Source organism: Dermacentor variabilis, chromosome 5 (genome assembly GCF_050947875.1).
Source record: "Dermacentor variabilis isolate Ectoservices chromosome 5, ASM5094787v1, whole genome shotgun sequence".
In the NCBI taxonomy this organism is placed as follows: Eukaryota; Metazoa; Arthropoda; class Arachnida; order Ixodida; family Ixodidae; genus Dermacentor; species Dermacentor variabilis.
Window position 1 is genome coordinate 96,534,439 of NC_134572.1, and position 20,510 is coordinate 96,554,948.

At 45.7% G+C, this 20,510-nt stretch overlaps 1 protein-coding gene across 1 annotated transcript in view; it reads left to right on the forward strand.

The window, feature by feature from the left end:
• timeout (circadian regulator timeout) overlaps positions 1–20,510 on the forward strand; it is a 325,432-nt gene that overhangs the window by 44,023 nt on the left and 260,899 nt on the right. Inside the window, exon 14 of the mRNA XM_075693090.1 lies at positions 1,782–1,954. Coding sequence (XP_075549205.1) covers positions 1,782–1,954 — 173 coding nt within the window. The remainder of the gene's footprint in view (positions 1–1,781; positions 1,955–20,510) is intronic.

A 20,510-nucleotide genomic window follows, 5' to 3' on the forward strand; every position in this document is an offset into this window, starting at 1 on the left:
CTGTGCTTTTCATTGAAATAATTTGCCGCTGGGAGCAATGGCACAGACTCTGCCTTTGTGGTCCTTGCGATTGGCTTAGAACCTTGGAAAGCACGATGCATTGCATAATGCCGGTTTCCAAAAGTCATCTTCGCCTCTGTACAGCAATGTAACTTGGTGAAGTATGCGCAAAAGTATTGCGGTGAAGCATAACAAGCGTTGGAAGGGGCTATTGCCACGGGACACAGTATGTATTGTTTAATTATACACGCGTGCACCCGGTTATTCCCTGTAATATTACGAGCACCAATATGCCTAGTACTTGTACCGGCAGGCCTTCAGAGCGTTTTAGAATGTGCCTGTGGTGGTTTAAGCCCTTAAGGGCAGTAAAAGACATGCATTCATGTTTTTCAACTGGCCAATTTTTCGGACGTTTTCGCAGCCCCTAGGGAGTTTAAAATATCGGACGTTGACTGTGCAACTGACCAAGATGCTTCAAATGGTCCGTGGGGTGAACGAGCGGTAGAAGGAGGACGAGAACAAAAAGGACCTACGCATTGCGGAATGAATGGGAAAGGAAGCATGCTGCCGCCGTTTTGAAGGAGCTTGAGCTCAAAAAACAGTGTTGGCTGATGCCAAGATGCAGGTGTCCTTCATCCAAGCCAAAGTAAACTCTTTAAAGCAGTGAAACACAACACTGAGGTGTTGTGTTCGGGCTGAGAGTATGTCAGGACAGTTTAGGTCGACTTACGAGCTGTTGAGAGAGAATCGCAACCGTGACAAAGTTCGGGCCTCATGCCACTGAGCTTGCCATCAGTTGATACAAACAGCTTATATTCGAAAATATTTGCTTCTGTATGCATCTGCTTTTTATTCGTATTTCAGAATGTCTGACTCGATTTGCAATTTTTTTCGAAGACATTATATTTGTCGTGATTTTACTAACCCCTCCCTTCTATTCTCTTTTTGAATAACATAAGCACTACTCTCTAGTATTCAAACTGGACTAAGTCGTTTTTTAAAAATTTTTCACATGCTTACGTGAGAGTGAAATCGTCGAGTGATATGGTTTCAGCCCGTCTTGACATAAAACATAGTTCTGCATCACTCAGGGAATTTTGAAAAGGCACCCAGGGATAACCTGGAAAACTTAGGGAATTTGGAAATGTCAACCTTCTAGATTTGCACCTGCATATAGTTTGAACACCATCTGAGAAGCCTAAACACAATGCTGATCCTTGCTATCGCTGTTGTCCTTAAAGTGAAACTGCAAGTGTCCTTTTGTGATGTACTCAAAACATGAAACGATAATAAAATTTGTGGGAAGTGGGTGTGACAATCACACATCACATGTTCGACGCCGGCAATCACTTGCACTGTTGTCAAGGGCGATAGTGCAAGGCTAAATGCTTTTGTACGCTGTTAAAAAAATGTAAAGCTGCATTTATGATTGTGCTAAAACGACAGAAAAGATTGTCATTAATGACATTCGTGGCGTGCACACTCATGCAAATGCGTAGTGCCTAGCAAGTAGTGCCCGGCGCAATCCGCACTATCCATGGTTCAGCCAAAGCCTGCCAGGTGGTGACTGCTCGATCTCGCGGCCAATAACAAGATTGCTTGAATTTTATAGTATACTACTCATTTATAGCAAATTTTGCCGGACTAAAATTTTGTTACAGTTGACCTTTAAGCATTAAGTAATACCTTTAGTGTATAAATTGCAGTAAAAAAATTAATTTTACTGCAGCTCTTACCTGCCTTATTAATGCGCTGGTCTTTCAACTAATTTGTCATTGCAGGCTTGATGCTGTGTCCCGTATCCATGCTGCGCTTAAGGCCAGAGAAACAGCCAAGGCTGTGGCATTACTACGAGCAGGCCAAGAACTGTGGCCAGACCAGGACATGTTTGGCTCCCAAGAGGACGGAACCGAGTTTCAGGCCCTCAAGGAGATCTTCTTTGCCAACATGGCAGGTGAGACCAGGCTAACTTCATTGTTTGTGAGCTCCTGCTAGATGTCTTGAAACATGTATCTATTGACATAAATACAGTAGCTGACCTATATCCCAGACCTGGAGGGGACTGAAAAATAATCCATATAGAAGAACAGTCCGAAAAATCCATGAGTCGCAACATCGAACTTTATTCCAGCTAAACTGGACTGAAAAAGTTGTTGATGGTCCCTTGTTTTAAATTCCTGCTTTTTGTAACATTTGTTGCATCTGTGCAAGTGTCATGTTCTCGTCATACACACTAGACAACAATATTAGAGCGTTGACAACATCTTGCATTGATGGTTGCGGGTGGCCAGAGGTGTTGTCGTCGGAGTCTGAGTCGCTTTGCAGGCAGGTCCTTCGCATCCTTAAAGCAATGCAGGTTTTTCACCTTCCCTATAACTAGAAGGCGCAGCTTCTCGGTGCCAACCGCATTTGCCCCGACCATGACAGTTACCCTCTCCTTACTATGCTTCCCACCAGCGCAGGCCTGATTAGTAAAGGAAAGTGAACGGTCTGGCAGCATTTTGAAGAATAGGCCTGTCTCGTCTTAATTAAAGATGTCTGCAGGAGCATAGTCTTGTAGCAGAGCCTTAAACTTATTCATCCAGTAATCTGTGATGGTAGATGGATCCACGGCACCGCTTTCCTCGCAAACTTTTTTGAAAGAGACTCTGTGCCTTTTCTTAAACTCACAGATCCACCCATTGGTGAACTTGAAGTCCTGAATGCCCAATTTTAAAGCGAGCATTTTGGTTTTCTGCTTGAGCATGTTGCCCGAAACGGGGAGGTTCTTTGCTAGGACTCCTTTCAACTACAGCTGCAGGACCTCTTTAAGCTTCGGATGTTGGCCTTTCGGATCATTTTTTGTAGTTTTGCAGTGCGACTGGTTGACTGCAGACAAGATCTTTTCTTTGTTTTTCATGTAATCACACAAGGTCTGTTTGGAGATATTAAACTCCTTCGCGATGTCGACTTGGGTCCGTCCTTGCTCGATAAGCCTGATGATGGCGGCCTTCTTGTCCAGCGTCATGGTCGAATATTTTCCACACTTCTTCGACACATTTGGTGGAGGCAGGTGAAGAGCAGGGGCCATGACGTAGGGAACATGTCGGCGTTGCGCTGAATGAACAGTCGCAACGCACTGAAATAGTGATGATATGTTGTACGGCGGCTAGTGATGGCAGGTGATGATTTCAATGGCACTGTACAGGATAAAAGCCGGCAGATCACTGCTAGATGAAAACGTGCGCAACACCACCTTCGACACCACCGACGACACAGAGGCAATACTGATGATGATGGTGGTTATCGTGAGCATCACCTGCCATTCATAGGTGGTGTCCTAAACTGGCCGCGCATGACCGGTTTCCGGTTCTCAAAATCGCTTCCGCTGCAGGCTAAAGGCAAAAAGCGTGGTCATTAAGATAGGCGTTTCTCACAACAGGTGCCACCGTTGCCATGTGGATTTGGACACCTCCTATACTTGCTAATCAAATTACTATACTAATTCAAGCCACTTCACGTCTGATCCGAAGTTAGTCAGGCTGCTCAAGATTCAGAATGGCGTCCTTCCTGACTCATAGCGCTGGTCCGTTGCAGCAATCAAACTTCTGGCTTTATGTTGTCATAAAAATTGGTCGCGAAAATGCATTAGCTCTATGGGAACCCTGATGGTGCACTTATGAAATCTGATATTTCCATCAAGTCTGAATTTTTGGAGTTCGAAAAATCGGTTGGCTACTGTACATCCTTTTAACCAAAACAACATATTTCAAAGGCTGTGCACATGCAAAACAAGTAGGCCTGTGTCCCGGAATTGAAGTATACAACTGAGATGTACTCTCACTTTCATTGCCAAGTGGTTCTTCCACTTTCCAAGCGCTGTGCAGCCACTGCGAACCATTTCATGAACTCTTCGCAAAACTGTAACTTTGGCCGCTGACTCCCGACGAGGTCAGGCTTAGCCAGTGGGGTGTCTGGCAGCATGCTGTCACAGGAAGCTCACCATATCAAGGGCAGTCTATGAGTACGTTCGTAGTCGTAGATGAATATGTGAAGATCTGGTGTGAGATCACATGCCCAGGCTGAAGCGGGGTTCGTAGGGACTACTGCAAATGCGTATAGCAAAAGCTTTTGTGTGGGCCTACTGGTAGGAATGGTGAAAGCTTGCAGTTGGACAGTGTTCCAAACTGACGAATTTGTGAAACACAGTTTAAGCTGATATTGTAATAGAGTCAAGGTAGCACCTATGATAGCTGCAGTTTGCTACGACAACCATCGCGATGGGCGAACATGATCCGCACTTGCGGCCTCAATCCATTTTTCCGCGGTGCTGGACTTGTAGAAAAACAACAAATTGATTGTACCATCAGAATTTGTTTTTCCAGCCTGCCCGATTATTCGGGCATTTTTGAGACCCTGTCCGTGTCCTAAAAGAAATCAGTCAGCGACTGCATTTACTTTCTGCACACGAACTGAAAGCCAAAGAACGACAATGCGCATGTGTTTGGTGTGGACTGCGCACCACTGATAAGCGGCCAGAGCAAAAGGCTTCTTTGTCGCCTCGGCAAACTCCGCACGCCCACTGAGCCAGCCTATTACTGCCGTGCTCTTTTCCTCTATTCCTTGTTTGTTCTCTTGCTTTGCATCTCTTCCTTCCTCTCCTCTGCAACGATCTCATCGCTCTCTCCTCGGCCGGTGCACCTCGTTGAGATGCACGCTTGCTGCCTCGTTTGTATGCGGGACTTTCTGGCAACTGCATTACAACTGGTATTTTGTCTTGCGGGGCTCCACCTTAAGCGGGATGCGTGTACATTAAGTTTTGTGGGAAGATAAACTGGAGATGGAAAAGACCGCATTATATCCGGTCCTGCACTATAAGCAGTTATAGGTGGTCTGAACTGTGTTCTATAATAATGGTATAAGCAATTTTCAGCATGCTGCATCCTGGGGAATTTCACCATTGGTATCACCATTGGAATCAGGCATGTGTGTGTTGACCAGTCAAGTTTGAATTATTTGTCAAAGGTCAATTTTAGGGTCAAATTAATGGGAGCTTCAACCCCTAGAAATGTATCGGTGCCGACGGGGCCCTTCTGTCAGGATTGAATTAAATATGGAATCGAGATAACTGCAGTCAATTAACAGTCTACTGTATTTGCAAGCAGAATGCGCAGAACACACTTATTTAGCGAACCCCTTTTCAAGCTGGCATTTATTGAGTTTGTGTTTTTGTCCTGGCACATTTTCTTTCTTATATTACAGTCAAACCTTGATATAACCATTCTCGAGTTGACCAAATTCATGAAGTAACGAGCCCTTTTTATTTCCTAATCTTACTTACATTGAAAACAATCTTTTCCATGATTTAATGAAATGATTTCATCACATGGTTTTGATTTAACGGAGTTAGCCATTTAATGCATTTACTTGGAGCCTGTATGGCTGGTATATCTAACAAAAAACTAAAGATATAGCTTGAGGCTAAAGTTACTTGCAATTTTCCTTCCGCATATAAAGTTGGAGCAACAAAAACGCCATTGAAACGTGTGCATTCGGACATGGCATGCCGGAAACACCGTCGCGCCATTTGTCTTCTTGGTAAAGAACTTACGGAGGCCACGAGGCACGAGGCGCGTGGCAAATCGGAACGCTTGGAGAAACATAATAGCTGATGATTCCTTCAGTACGAAGTGGATGGTGAGGAAGTGATAACGCAGTAACTTGATCAAACAGGTGCTAGTGAAAGGGGGGAGGGGAGGGAGAGGGGGGCAGGGGAGGGGGCAGGAGACATGTGCCTATCTGTCCTCTCCCCCTAGCGCGCGTCTCCTCCCGCACATGGCTGTCCATATGCAGGCCACCCGCCGCATCTTGGAGGTAATCTGCGGCAAATGCAAAGAGCAAGCCGAGATGGTTGGTGCCTTGTTACATATTGTGGTCCCGCGCATCAGGTGCTGGTGGTTGCGTAATCTCAAGGAGGTTTGAAAAAGAGTTTGCTGGAGTGCAAGCTCCCGTAGCTTCTTATCAGCAGTAGTGAAGCCAGTGCTTGCCCCTACTTTACCTCTCAAGTATAGCCTTGTCAAGTGGTGTCCACTTACATATCAAATGCTCAGGCCCTGTTAATGTAAATGCTCAGTTAATTAGAAAATAAAAGCTGGTTGTTCCTGACAAAAGTATTGTCTTCAGCTAGGCATTGCTGACGTTATGTCCAACAACATCTGGCAGGACAACCAGTCTTCATCTGAAAACCAGTAGCAAGGGCTTGATCTCCAGTTTCTGAGACATGGTGTGAAGCTTGCCCTTGCACTGTGATAGCAAGTGTTTGTGGTCATTGAGTGAGATTTGTTCACGTTTGCCTGAGCGTGCGTGACACCAATAAAACTGCGAATCTTACTTCATGCAGTTGTTTCTTTGCTATCGCCACGAATGCTCCGCCTTTCTGGTAAAACTGCAAATTCTTTTTTCTCAGGACGAATATCCATATCTTTTTGCACTTTTGTTTTTAATTTGCGGCTGCCATCTGGTGACGCCAGCGCATGCTAAGTGCAGTCAGCCATGGAAACCAAGATTCACACAAATCTCAGACGCCGTGAGTCATGCTAGTGCATTGCTGTTGGTGCATTGCACCACATTCGTTGGTGCTCATAGCCACACTATTATGGCTTGACTTTCTTTCGGTTTGTTTATAGGTGCTTACTTACAAGGTCCTATTCACCGACAATGTTCTGGGAAATTCACTGCTGAAACGTTAAAACCTCGAGTTAACGAGATTCCTGATTTAATTAAGTTTTTTTCTGCGAGTACAACTTTGTTATATCAAGATTTGGCTGTACTTCACGGACACACAGACAAACCTCACAGACAGCACGCACAACGCAGTATAAATGCTAGTGGAGTCACGGAAAAGTGAGCTGCTGTGCCTATGCGTTAACGTTGCAGGCACTGCATTGCAACCAACACTGCGGCTCGGCACACAAGATGAGGCTGACAGAAAAACCATCGGTGCTTGTGAGCACTGCGGAATAGAGTTATTATCTGTCCCTTTGCAGTAAGTGGGTGTGGCTGAGTAGTTAGGAAGCACGGCTTGAAAACATGGGATCGTTGCTTCAGTCGCAGGTCGAATATCTCAGTTGAATGCACATTACACTCTAATGCATGCAGTTCCAGATTCGAGTCCTCTTCAGAGCAGGTGCAAAGCAGCAGGTCTCACTGCTTCTGCCAGCAGCTCCAGAACTGGAAGATGGCAGACGGGGCATGTGCATCCACATGTTCGATACAAAGGCGGCAGTTGTCTCCATCACTGAAGGCTGATGTCCTGTAATAGTAAATTAAAACTGAGTTTGCGAGAGTAAACTGAGCCCCTGCTCTGCCCCCCACAAAAACACACATCCGGAGCAGCGTTGCCATCTAGAAAAACCAGCATCCAAGAAATACCAGCATCCAAAATCTGTTAAAAACCCACTAAATGTAGACAACACTCAGAACTGCATTAAAATGATGTTTTATTGCGTCTACATAAAACAGTTTAAAATATTACACTGGGCAGAATAGTCTGTTTCTTTTTATCCATAATAGAATAAGATGCATATATAAATTACATACCTGCCAATTCTTCCAAATTTTCTGTAAAATGTACGAATTTCAAACAGTTTTAGAATTTTGCGAATCTTGCTTGAAATTTTATGGAAAACATGTTATTTGCGAAAAAAAAAAGAAACCCGTGAAAATGTCGTAAAACTACAACATTCTTAGACATACTTCAGTTTCACTCGGAAGGTGGCCGAAGTGATGGTCACGTGAAGTAGTGGCACTGCAAACGGGGCTTTCACCACTTCTACCTTTTCTGGTTTCACTTCTGCTTTCATTGCCGTTTTCGTTTCAGTGGTGCTGCTTCGTCTGTCGCTACTGTGGTCATGTTGTTGGCGTCGTGTAATGCGCGGCGGTTTCTTCTGATGAAAAGTTTCGCGCTGAAGCATTTCGGCGTCTCATGATAGGAAGAAGTTTCCTATGCAGTTCTGCTTTGCCCATGGCTGCTCCAGCGGCCAGATGCAACGTGATGCTGGTGGTCACTATTTTTATTGCACCGCGACGACGGCAGAGAGTTTTTTATATGGAAACACATGCTGCGCTGAAAGAAAGAATGCCCCACAGATAAGTCCGACGTGTGTGAACGTCATGTTGTGGACGACGATCTATATTTTAATTGTTGAGAACAAATATATATTGATTCCACCGCTGGAAACATGGATGCTTGTTCATGGCACGATTCCACCACTTAGTTATTCCCGGTCTTCGCAAACACATCTCGAAGCCAATAAATGTGATGCAAAAGCAAAGGTCACCAACAGAAGCAGCTCGAGTGTTGGCAGGCACTTCGGCAGAAGCTTGCAGGGATGCACTTTATGCAGGTGGCAAACTAATTGTACTTGAATGTTGTAGCGCTTGCCTTCGGAATATGTGCTACTGACTGTGATCAACAAGCTCACGACTGTGATTTTGCCTTCTGTACTCTGAAAGCTTTAATTTATTTACGGTGACGCCAGGCAGCATGCAGCGATATGTGAATCGTTTTACGTTGAAGCAACTTGTAGGTGCAATCTTTTGAGTTATGGAAAGTGTTGTTCATAAAAAAGTATCGCACCTAATTTACTGCATGAAAAGCTACAACGAAATCCACAAAATGCTATTTCGAGCGGCTTTACTACTTTCAGAAGCATAATTGAAATCATCCTCAGAGACGCAGATGGCTTGACAGTTAAGCACGGCCAGGTGTGCATAACATCAAGCCATAGAAAAACAGCGACATACAAGATCATATGTGCACCACAAACAGTGTTGTGCAGTACTTGCAAAAGCTTGCGAACATTATGTCTTGCTGTAGAGGCAACTTTGTTTGAGCAAGCCTCCGAACACAACTCTTAAGCGACTACAGAAACATAAGTATAGGCTATACGATGAAGAAAAATGCCTGTAGCTTCAAATGTATGTGATTCTGTACCTCGCAAGTCCCTTTATTCGCAGTGATATGAGGACATTGAAAACAATCCCGGCATATTTACCGTTGTTGAACGCGTACAGAATTAAACAATAATTTATCACACTTTAGTGAATCCTGCTTCCGGCGATTTATTCTGGGACACCCCAGTCAGGCTGGCGAAACCATCTGTGCCTGCATATGGATGTGAAGATTTGTAATCATTGACGTGACTAATCAATTTTTATGTGATCATGCACATTCATTTGACAAAAAAAGAAAGAAAAAAGAATGATATAAAACGACCGTTCACAGAGGACAGGAATGTGACCGACCAATACAAAATGCAAGATTACATTGAAAAAGGTTGATCAAGTAAATAAAAGACTTCACAATGTTAGCTGCAAATTTTATTTGTAGAAAATAAAATAATCCTTTGACCTATGAATGTTCAGTTGTCGAATTGGTTCTTGCTATTTCCTGCCTATCACATTGAACGTATATATCTTTATATGCGTGAGGGACACGTAAAAAGGCATGTACAAATTAGGTTTATTAGACATGGAACAGATGGCGGGTGGAGAAATTCAGCGAGCACATTCATTTTCCAGATAGGAATTTCGTTTATCGTTTATAGCTTATACAGATACTAATAATTTACTGTTACATTGCTTATGCGATGAAATGTACGTCTTCGCAAATTATGCATTTCAGTGCTGATACAAGGCATTACACTTTTTGCTAGGGTACTCGTCAAAGAATGTTTATGCATTAAAATAATGAGAGTTAGCTTACCAGCAGTGGAGCAGCATTTGGTGCATCTTACAATCTCTAGCTGCATGCGATACATTCTTAATCAGATTATATACAGGTGCTCATCTTTATTGCACACGGTATGAATATGCTGCCAGAGAAAAGCACTGAGCAGACCAGTGTGGTATTTCTGACTAGGACAAGTTGGTTGAAAAACCGAATCGTCGCACCTGGCCGCTCATTTGCGTCATACAGCTACAGCCTCGATGCGCCAGCCACACGTGCATTTCGAGGTCAGCACAGGGAAATATAGTCTTTTTCATTTACTTGGCATAAAAATTTGAGAGGGCAGCTAAACCACATTCACTAATGAGCGAGCAGTATAGGTTAGGTGGGGCAAATGACGCATCGCAGCAATCGTAGTAGACGAAGCACCGTGCGTAAAGAGAAACGTGACTGCAAGACACTTTAACACAGATACACCGACACAGTAAGGTTGCTGTTACTTAAGCGTGGCAGGTTTGTCACAAAACTCAGAGTGCATATCTAAACTACATATACCGACAGATAAGTGGTACAGGCCAGTTGATGCAAACGATGCATCGTGGCAGGAGCAAACGACGCACGGTGTATGATGAAAGACACGACTACAGCGCCAGTAGTTCCAGTGCCAGCCGCTGCAGCTACGTCGGCCAGTGAGCTCGCATCGGGAGCTGTGAAACTGAAGTATGTTACAAACGTTGGTAAAACTACACCCTGGTACCTTGTGCCTCCACGAGAGGGCAACACGTATGCGTGGTATCATCATCAGCAGCTGCAAGGTTGTAGTGACTTCTGTAGTCTACTAAGGCAGTCACGAATCCATATCCAAAGCTCGATAGTGCTGATAGCACCTCTAGCGCCTCCGCAAACCTGTTGCCATGCTGTTGCCTTTGTTCACGCGGGTGCGCGGGTTTGGATATCTGTTAGCTTCAGTCACTGCAATGTTGGCCTCGCCTTTTGTGTGACTAGCTGCCACGTTGGACGCAGTGCGACTCCGGCCTGTAGGGACTTCGCAGTGCAATGGCGGGCTCAATGCCCTGACAGTACTTCCAAGTGCTTTTGAAATTGTACACTGGCAGAATTTCTGTGCTTCGTGGCTTCAAAGAAAGGCGAGAAGTTCAGATTCTGCACCGTGTGTGCCTGTCATGTGAACATCTCGCAAGGCGGCAAGTCTGACATCAAGGTCCACATTGCTTTGGAAACGCATCAGGGATACGTGCAAGCCGTGGACAGCCAGCCAAGCCTAGTAAGTTTTGTACGCAGCGACAACGACCTCGGTGGGATTCGTGCAGAATGCCTATTCATGGCATTTTAGTTGAACACAACATTCCACTGAGTGTTGGCGATCATGCCAGACTGCTTTTCTGGAAGATGTTCCCGAAGTGTGAAGAAGCGAAATGCTGCGCCTGTGGATGAACAAAGACGACGTCAATTGTTTGGGAAATGGCCGCCAACGCAGAGACTCCTTTGATGGATGCCCTAAAACAGCAAGTATTTTCGATCACTGTGGTTCGCAGTAACAAAAGGGATATGCAGCTTTACCCTATTGTTGCGACATATTTCGATAAAAAAATGAGTAGAGTTGAAAGCTGCCTTCTTCGCCAGGGGACAACCCAAGGGGAAGCGACGGGTCACAAGATTTCAAATCTGGTTCTGGACGAGATGAAGTATCGGAATGTGCCTGTTGGAAACCTGTTGGCTATGTGTTCGGACAATGCTAATGTCATGATCAACAAGAAAAACATTGTTTCTACTGTATTGGGAGAGGCTCAACCAGGTTTGATAGAGGTTGGTTGCCCGTGCCATCTCATCAACTCAACTAGGCCGCCCAAAAGAAGCTTCGTGTCTTTCTGTAAAGGTTGGTGAGGCTTTCGTTGACATTTTTTTTTACCTAGAGAAAAGCTTGAAATGGAAAGATCGACTTAAAAATTTTCGAAAAATGCATGACGCCGAGGTCAGAAAGATGTTGAGGCTTTGCTGACACGTTGGCTATCGGGAAAGTGTTTGAAGAGGCTGCTCGACCAGTGTAAACCACTACTCAGCTTTTTTTTTTTTATCTGAAACAAAGCAGTGCAACAAGCAGAGCTTGTTTTTGGAGTCATACCAAATTCCAGACTTCCTCACAAACCCTCAAGAACCCTGCACTGACTCCAAAGTCTGCTACACATCTTCACAAGACTGCTGCAGGCCTCGGAAAAATACTCGCCAATGGTGATGAACTCTCGCTAAAGAGGAAAGTAGCTCATTTTGGACTTCAAGCAAAAAAAACTGAAACTTCATACCAAGGATTCTGGGGAAGCCAGCCACGCGACCCGTGAGTAGCGCCTGTTTTATTTTTTGTCATCAGAGCTAAACACGGCATGCTGTCTTTTTCTCTAAAATGTTATACTGCTTTTTAAGAAGGCAAACTGGCTTCTTCAGGCACAGGCTCCTCAGATTTATGTACTGAGGGGCCTCTTGAACTGCCTTTTCGAGGATCTCGACTAGATTTGTGCGCCCAGGTGTTGTCAAGGCATGTCATTCATTGCTGTAAGTTGACTATGGAGCTGCAGAGAACCAGAAAGGTGATGAAGACATAGTCATTGGCAGCACAACCTACTCTGTGGTTAAGACACTGAGCTGCATTGAGAGAGAGCGGTTCTTCTCTGCTGTACATCTGTACTTAATGGCAGCATGCGATTACATTCACCGCAAATTCCCGCTAGAGGACGTCAATCTCAAGATGGCCAAAGTTGCTCAAGTACAAGCTCTGGAAACTGCTTCATTCAACAGCGTATGTTTTATTATGGTGTTCCCTGCTATCCTACCCCAGCAGAGTGGGACAAGTCAAAAGAAGAAGCAATCAACGCACTTGAAGTCGTGTTTGCCAGCTTGCAAGCATATCAGGTTCCAGTGGACATATTGAATGAGCCAAGGTGCGATGTGCAGTGGTCGCAATTAGGAAGCGTTCGAAGTGTCAATGGATCACTCAGGTTCCACAAAATTTCAATGGTTATGCTGGGTATTCTCTCCATTCCCCACTGCAATGCTGAACGTGAGAAAATATAAGCACTGTGAACAAAACTCGAACGGAGTTTCGCTCATCTGTGTGTGAGAAAACATTCGAAAGTCTGCTGATGGCCAAGGGGCACCAGAGTGGTACTTGCTTTGAGCAAACCTACACGGAGAAGTTTCTGACGCAGGCAAAGTCGGCAACAGCAAAATCATAGCAAAAAAAATTGTGCCCCAGTGGAGTTTTTGCTCTTTACTCTCCAAGACGCGTTGTGTCACTTGCGGTTGTGAAAACGTGAGTAAGCTCGTCGCAAAAGGTAAATCACTTAAAGAAAGTGCTGCCCCCCCCCCCCCCCCAACGTGATAGTTTTACGAATTACCAAATCTTCAGGTTGGCAGGTATGTAAGTTATGCTTTAATTATCAATATTGCCGCATCACTATTTGTGCCAACTATGCCCTGACAATGACAAAGACGACGACCGTGTTGCTCGAGAGTACAAGTGTGTTAAAGAAAAGAAAGACATTCTTTTGTGCTGGCCTGCATCCTGCACATCTTTCTCGAGTACAATGTGGTACTGCTACTTGCTGCAATAAAGCCCCCTGTGCTTTGTGACCTGTGACACTGGTGGGTGTGCTGGGTACTATCGCCTCATGGTCAGTACTCCTCCGAGCAGCCCTGCATCCAGCCCCACAAGACACCCACGCGTCGAGACGCCTGTACAGCGTACACCGCACGAGCCACCACCTGCAAGGTTTGAGCCCAGAATTCGGTCTCTTACATATATCAGCTCTGTCAACGGCCACCCCAACTCCAGAAATGGCATTTTCAAGCAGCCCAACACAGGTAACGGTCCAAAACTTTCGGGTTGCTGACCTCTTTCACGGTGTTCTGCATGAAGATGCGGAAGACTGGCTTGAGCAGTATAAACGAGTAGCCAGATCTAATCACTGGCACCCCGACCAGAAGCTTTTCATTGTCTATTTTGCCCTTGAAGGCAGTGCAAGGACTTGGTTTCAAAACCGCGAGGAAAGTTTGACGACTTGGGGCGAGTTTTCCCGTCGGTTACTCTAAAAATTTGGGAACACAAATCGACATGAAAATGCACAACGCCTGCTTGAGTCACGTATCCAACAGCCAAATCAAGGTGTCGCCATGTTTGCCGAAGATATGGCACGTTTGTTTCACCACGCATATCCCAACATGTCCGAGGCAAAGAAGCTGAGCCATCTCATGCGGAATGTCACAGAACAGCTGTTCGCCGGCCTTGTGCGCAATCTACCGACAACCGTGGATGAATTCATTAGTGAGGCCACGGCAGTTGAGCGGGCTCTGCAGCAGTGGTACCAACAGTGCGATCGCTTGGTCGCTGGGGCACCGACAAGAGCTGCAGGACTCGCCAGGGCCGATGAGACCTGCTTACCTGTACTGATATGACAGATTGTGCCCGAAGAAATTGCAAGGGAAAACGCTAGGCACGCACCATCAGCACATGCACCACCACCGCAGAAGTTCACGGTTCCTTCCGTCACTGAACTGGTGCGCCAGGAACTCCGACAGGCCTTTGTTCCTTCCTAGCCATGTCCTGAGATGTCATACCAGCCGAACACCTACAGCTGTGCAGACGTGGTTTGTCATCCATTGCCTTCAGAGTTGCCATACCAGCTGAACGCATACAGCTATGCAGATGCTGTTTGTCATCTCTTGTCTTCCATACAGGCACCACAGTACTGTAAATGGCCTCCTGTTGCAGCCTGGGCCCAACAGGAATCTGTAAGGCGACCCCAGGTACACAAGGCCGATATACGGCGCACTGCAGATCGGCGACCACTGCGTTATAATTGTGGAGATCCGGGACACATTTATCATTTTTGCCCTCATCATCCAGCTGGCTACCAGGGAAGTCCACATGGTGCTACACACCGCCTGTTTGATGAAAGCTGTGCCTCCTTCGACGACAGCCATGCTGGCCGGCAAGTGGGCCCATCTAATCTACGGTTGCGCTCACCGTCTCCGGCACGTTTTTCCTTGCCGAACAGCCGAAGTTTTTCTGACGTCGCCAGAAGTCGGTCTCCCAGCCCACGGTGGGGAAACTGAAAGCAGCGACCTCTGGGAGGAAGGTTGCAAGTCCTCAAGTTGCCAAAAGTCTTCCACTGTTGCAGAAAAAGGACGACACCAACAAAACTGTGACTGCCAAACTCGCTGTAATGATTGACGTGCATGAAGTGATGACTTTAATAGACACTGGCGTGGACTTTTCTATAATGAGCGAGCTGCTGGCGGACAAACTCAAGAAAGTCAGAGTGGAATGGACGGGCCCTTACATTTGAAATGCTGGAGGCCAGATAATGGCACCTACAGGCAAGTGTACTGCAAGGCTCACGATCGGGAACGTAGCTTTTGTCGCCACATTCATGATTCTACCAAAGTGCTGGAAATCATTCATATTAGGAATGGACTTCTTAAGGGAATACGGTGCTGTTGTCAACATATGCGACGGCATGGTAACATTTTTCCCTGATAAAGACACGACCCATGGCACAGAACCCCAACGCCGAGCCTTACAGGTTGTCGATGAGGACGTGTGCATACAGCCACTATCATGCAGACTTATTTCCATCAGTTGTGGTGCACAGTATGAAGAAGACGCAGTAGTGGAACATGTAGCTGCCCTTCTATTCCAACAAGATGTTTCCATCACCCATGGCATTGTCAGCTTAGTTGATGGGCGGGCGGAGGTGCTTTTGACAAATTTCAGAAATGAACATCAGCACATCAGTAAAGGCACTGCTGTCACATGCCTAGATGAAATCAACCGTGCTCAAGAGTGTTTTGCCATGCAAGAAGAAGCCAAGGCCATGTACGCCTGTTGTTGATGCTGGTTTGGGCTTAATGCCAACAGAACAAGACCATATTATGGAACTGCTCAAAGAGTTTAAGGACTGCTTCTCCTCTACCTTGTGAGTAGGTCAAACGCTGCTGACAAAGCACCGCATCATCACGGAGGAGACAGCAAGACCCATTCAGCAGAACCCGTATCGTGTGGCTCAGAAAGAATGTGAGGCAATACAGCAGCAGGTCGAGAAGCTGCTACAGAATGATGTAATCCAGCCATCAGAGAGCCCTTGGACATCACCTGTAGTGCTTGTACAAAAGAAGGATGATACGTTGAGGTTCTGCATTGATTATAGCAAGTTGAATCACGTTACAAGGAAAGATTTTTATCCGTTGCCCCGGATCGACGACTCTTTGGACAGGCTACAGCATGTGCGTTACTTCTCCTCTATGGACCTTAAAAGTGGATACTGGCAAATAGATGTGGATGAGCGCAATCGAGAGGAGACTGCTTTTGTGATGCCTGATAGGCTTTACCAATTTAAGGTTCTGCCATTTGGCTTATGCTCGACCCCAGCCATGTTACAAAGGCTCATGGACAGTGAGTGTCCTATGCAGTCTAAAGTGGAAGACTTGCCTGGTGTACCTCGATGACGTGATTGTTTTGTCTGCCACTTTTGAAGAACATCTAAAATGACTGCTGTCAGTTCTTCAAGCCATACGGTCCCTGGGGCTTACACTTAAACCAGAAAAATGTCCGTTTGGGTTTGAAGAACTTCAGTTCCTAAGTCATGTCGTGAGTCAGGACGGTGTTAGGCCTGACCTGGATAAAATTGCAGCCATTGCAAAGTTCCCACGGCTTATGGATAAGAAGTCGATCAGACGCTTCCTGGGTCTCTGCGCCTATCACCTGCGATTTGTTGCAGATTTTGCGCACCTCGCCTCTCCAGTCACCCGCCTCACAAGAGAAGACATTGCGTTTGTATGGGGAGCGGAGCTAGAAGCAGCATTCAACGATTTAAGGCAGCGTCTACAAACTTCGCCTGTGCTCGCTCACTTTGATGTTGATGAGGATGCATCATCAGCGATCCACATAGATGCAAGCAATGTGGGTCTTGGCGCTGTTCTCGTTCAGTGGCAAGACGGTGCCAAGAGAGTAGTTGCCTATGAGAGTAGAACATTTTCACATGCTGAGTCCAACTACTCAACCACGGAGAAGGAATGTCTGGCTGCCGTATGGGCAGTTGCGAATTTCACCCGTAGTTATACTGCCGGGCTTTTTAAGTCGTAAGCAACTGCATTCCCTTTGTCGGTTGACCAATATGAAATATCCTTCTGGACATTTGGCACGCTAGAGCTTACGGCTTCAAGAGTACGACATGTCAATAGTCTACAAATCGGACAGGTAGTACTTGGATGCTGACTGCCTCTCGAGGTCACCGATTGAACTGCCGAGCACCGACGAGGATGAATATTCAGGCTTTTTAGGAGTTGTTGATTCGCTCGCCATCTCTTGGCTCACAGGAATAAAACCGGGAGCTCAACTCACTCATAGAGCTTTTGAAAGGGCGAGCTACGAATGTGTCGAGATTATTTTCAAGGAGTCTACCTTCATTCTGTATGCGTAATGGAATTCTCTACAGGAAAAACTTCTCTTCAACAGGGAACAGCTTTCTGCTAGTAGCTTCCCCAAAACTCCGCCACGAAATCTTGCAAGCCTGTCATGACGAAGCTGCCTCAGGCCACCTTGGTTACACACGATCATTAGCACAAATTAATGAAAGATATTACTGGCCAAGGCTCGCAGCAGAGGCGAAGCATTACGTTAGAACTTGCCTTGAGTGCCAGTGACGCAAAGTACCACCGACTAAACCTGCTGGGCTATTGCAACCCGTTGCAGTACCGGAAATGTCGTTTGCTCAAGTTGGAATGGACCTTTTTGGCCCATATCTGACAGCGGCAACAGATGGGTAATAGTCGCGACGAACTATCTCACCCGATACGCGAAAACCAAGGTGATTCCGAGCAGCACTACAGCTGAAGTGTCACGATTCATTATCGAGAATATTGTCCTGAGACACGGTGTTCCGGCAGTCGTCATAACCAACAAAAGAGCCGCATTCACAGCTGAGCTTTTGCACATTGTGCTTAAGCTCAGTGGCACAGTGCATAGGAAGACGACAGCCTATCACCCACAAACGAATGGCCTTACAGAACGCCTCAGCAAGACTATCGCAGACATGCTTTGCATGTACGTCGATGTGGAGCACAAGAATTGGGGCAAAATATTGCTGTACGTCACATTCACATATAATACGGCATGCCAGGAAACAACCAACATGACGCTGTTTGGTTTGATCCATGGTCAAGAAGTCACCACGATGCTTGATGCTATGCTGCTTCATGACTACGATAATTCAGACACAGGCGCTGCAGAATTGACTGAGCATGCCGAGGAAGCACGACAGCTCGCGTGCGTCGGAATAACTACACAGCAAGAATGTGACGCCCGACGATACAATCTCCGCCACCAATCTGTCGCTTATACACCCAGGCAAAGGGTGTGGGTTTGGTATCCAGTACGACGCCGAGGCCTCTCTGAGAAACTTCTACACCAATATTTTAAACCATACAAAGTTCTGCGCCGTATTAGTGATGTGAATTACGAGGTCGTGGGGGACGGTTCGTGCTGCTTCAAACGCCGTCAACAGGTACTTGAGGTACTAGTGCATGTGATGTGCATGAAGTCGTATCTTTCTGAATGATGTGGACACCAACAAGCTGTTTATCGAGTCTAATGACTACCATTCGATGAGCATTGGGATGATGCTTGCTGTGGAGGGAGGGTAATGCCGCATCACTATTTGTGCCAACTGCACCCTGGAAACGACAAAGACGACGACCAGGCCTCTCGAAAGTACAAGCACGATTAGGTAAAGAAAAAGACGTTCTTTTGTGCTGGCCTGCATCTTGCACGTCCTTCTGGAGTACAACGCGGTACTGCTACTTGCCGCAATAAAGCCCCCTGTGCTTTGTGACCTGCGACAATATTAATAAGGGACTTTATTGTGATTGTTTGGAAATGTGTGGCAAAAAAAAAAGGGAAGATGCTTTTATGAACTACAATCACTGGCCTGAAAACAGTTGACCTATTGGGTAATGATTAACATGAGAGAACAGTGCCCTCTGTTTCGTCTTGGTATGGTCCCGTGTCCTCTGTTTGTATTCATTTGCTGGCGTGGCTGGGTCTAGGGTCGGTGCCATCGCTGACACCATAGTCCTCCACTGTACTGATCTTGCAAACAGTGTCCTTGGGCAGCATGTAACGGAAGCAGCATTTATTGTTACTTTGGAAACCAGCCCTCTCAATAAGGGTGGCAGAAACATGAATTTCCTCTTGCTTCCAAAGGGGCATGGTTAAGCTGCGTTTTCACAACACAGGAAGCCTGAATTATAGTGAAATAAATTCAAGTTTTTGTACCACCAAGAAAAAGCCACCATTACAAGGAGACTGCTAAAATACCAGTCATCTGTAGGAGAATAAATTTTCCTGCTTGGCAGCGGAAAAGACCACTAAATTGGTAACAGTGATCCGGAGCCTCTGGCATCTTCCTTTGCATTTTAGTTCACAGTGTTGCAATCTTTACAATGCCACAAAGTACGTGGTATGTGATGTGTCTAAATGCCTCGCCGCACATGCATTTATCTGCACTATGTGCCGTTGCTGTAACATCCAGCGCAACATCAATGTGACAACATCAACAATGTGACATAGCATCTATTTCAGTGCACCTCTTTAGAGTTATCGGCATCCTGTCTTCCAGTTTACCCAGTATGTAAATGTGCACAGAAAGTGATGTTGTCAAAAGTTGTCATTCGAGAATATGGTCCTTGTCGCACAATAGACTCTCTTTAAAGGGGTCCTGAGGCACCTTTTCTTGAAACTGGCCAACAGGCTCGGATGAATGTGATGCCTTATACTACATACTCTCAAAAAAATTTGTGAGAAGGACCTAATATGAAAGGAGGTATAATGAGTGTAATGTGTACTTTTCCAATTCCTCCTCAACTCTTCAGCTTCTTGCATCTGAGGTGGCTCCGATAGCAGTGCTCTGCTTATCAATTCTTTCTTCGGGATTTTTCATTTTTCTGCAGTGTGCTTATGATAACCCTTTAAGACTGGCACCTGACGAAGATGGCAATGAAGGAGTGCTGGTAGGACGGGTGGGACCCATTAACAACCTCAATGTTTTGTACTTATGGAAGAGAATGTGTGTGTGTGAGCTCAGCGTCTTAAATGATCATCCTGTGAATGGCATCTAGGCACTGTCATGCCTGCTGTAATACCACCACTAATGCCACATAAAAGAGAAAAAAAAAAGGACCTTGAAAGCTGCAGGATAGAGAAAGCAATCAGTTATGAGAAATTGTGGGCACCCTGCTGCATGCAGTGGAATATTGTTCGGCTCACGTGGTCATGCCAGCATTGTCTACAGATTGCAAACATTTTCTTTTAAAGATATGTGTCAGTGCCCCATTAAGATGACGACTCTTCTGATAACCTGAGCTCTTAGAGGATTAGTGGATGGATGCTGTGTGACACTTTGCAAACTCTTGTTGAGTTTCCGATAGGTTCACCTGTTTCTGGTAAGCTGCGCATCTGGTGAGACAAACAGAAATGCAAGGTCCCTTAGTTTTTAACCAACCTTGAGCAAGGTCTAGTTGTAAGATTTTTTATGAGAATTCAGAGGAATGTGGTGGTCGGACTTACCTTTAACTCTGTCGTAGATGCTAATCAGCCATCCTTAGTGCAGAATTACACATGCAAAGCAACATGTTTGTTGTGTGCTCTTGGTCTTTTTTGCATGTGTGTGTCCATATAGACAGGATATCTTTGAACTGTACTACTGCATGAGCTAGTGTAGCTCTTGTTTGCTAC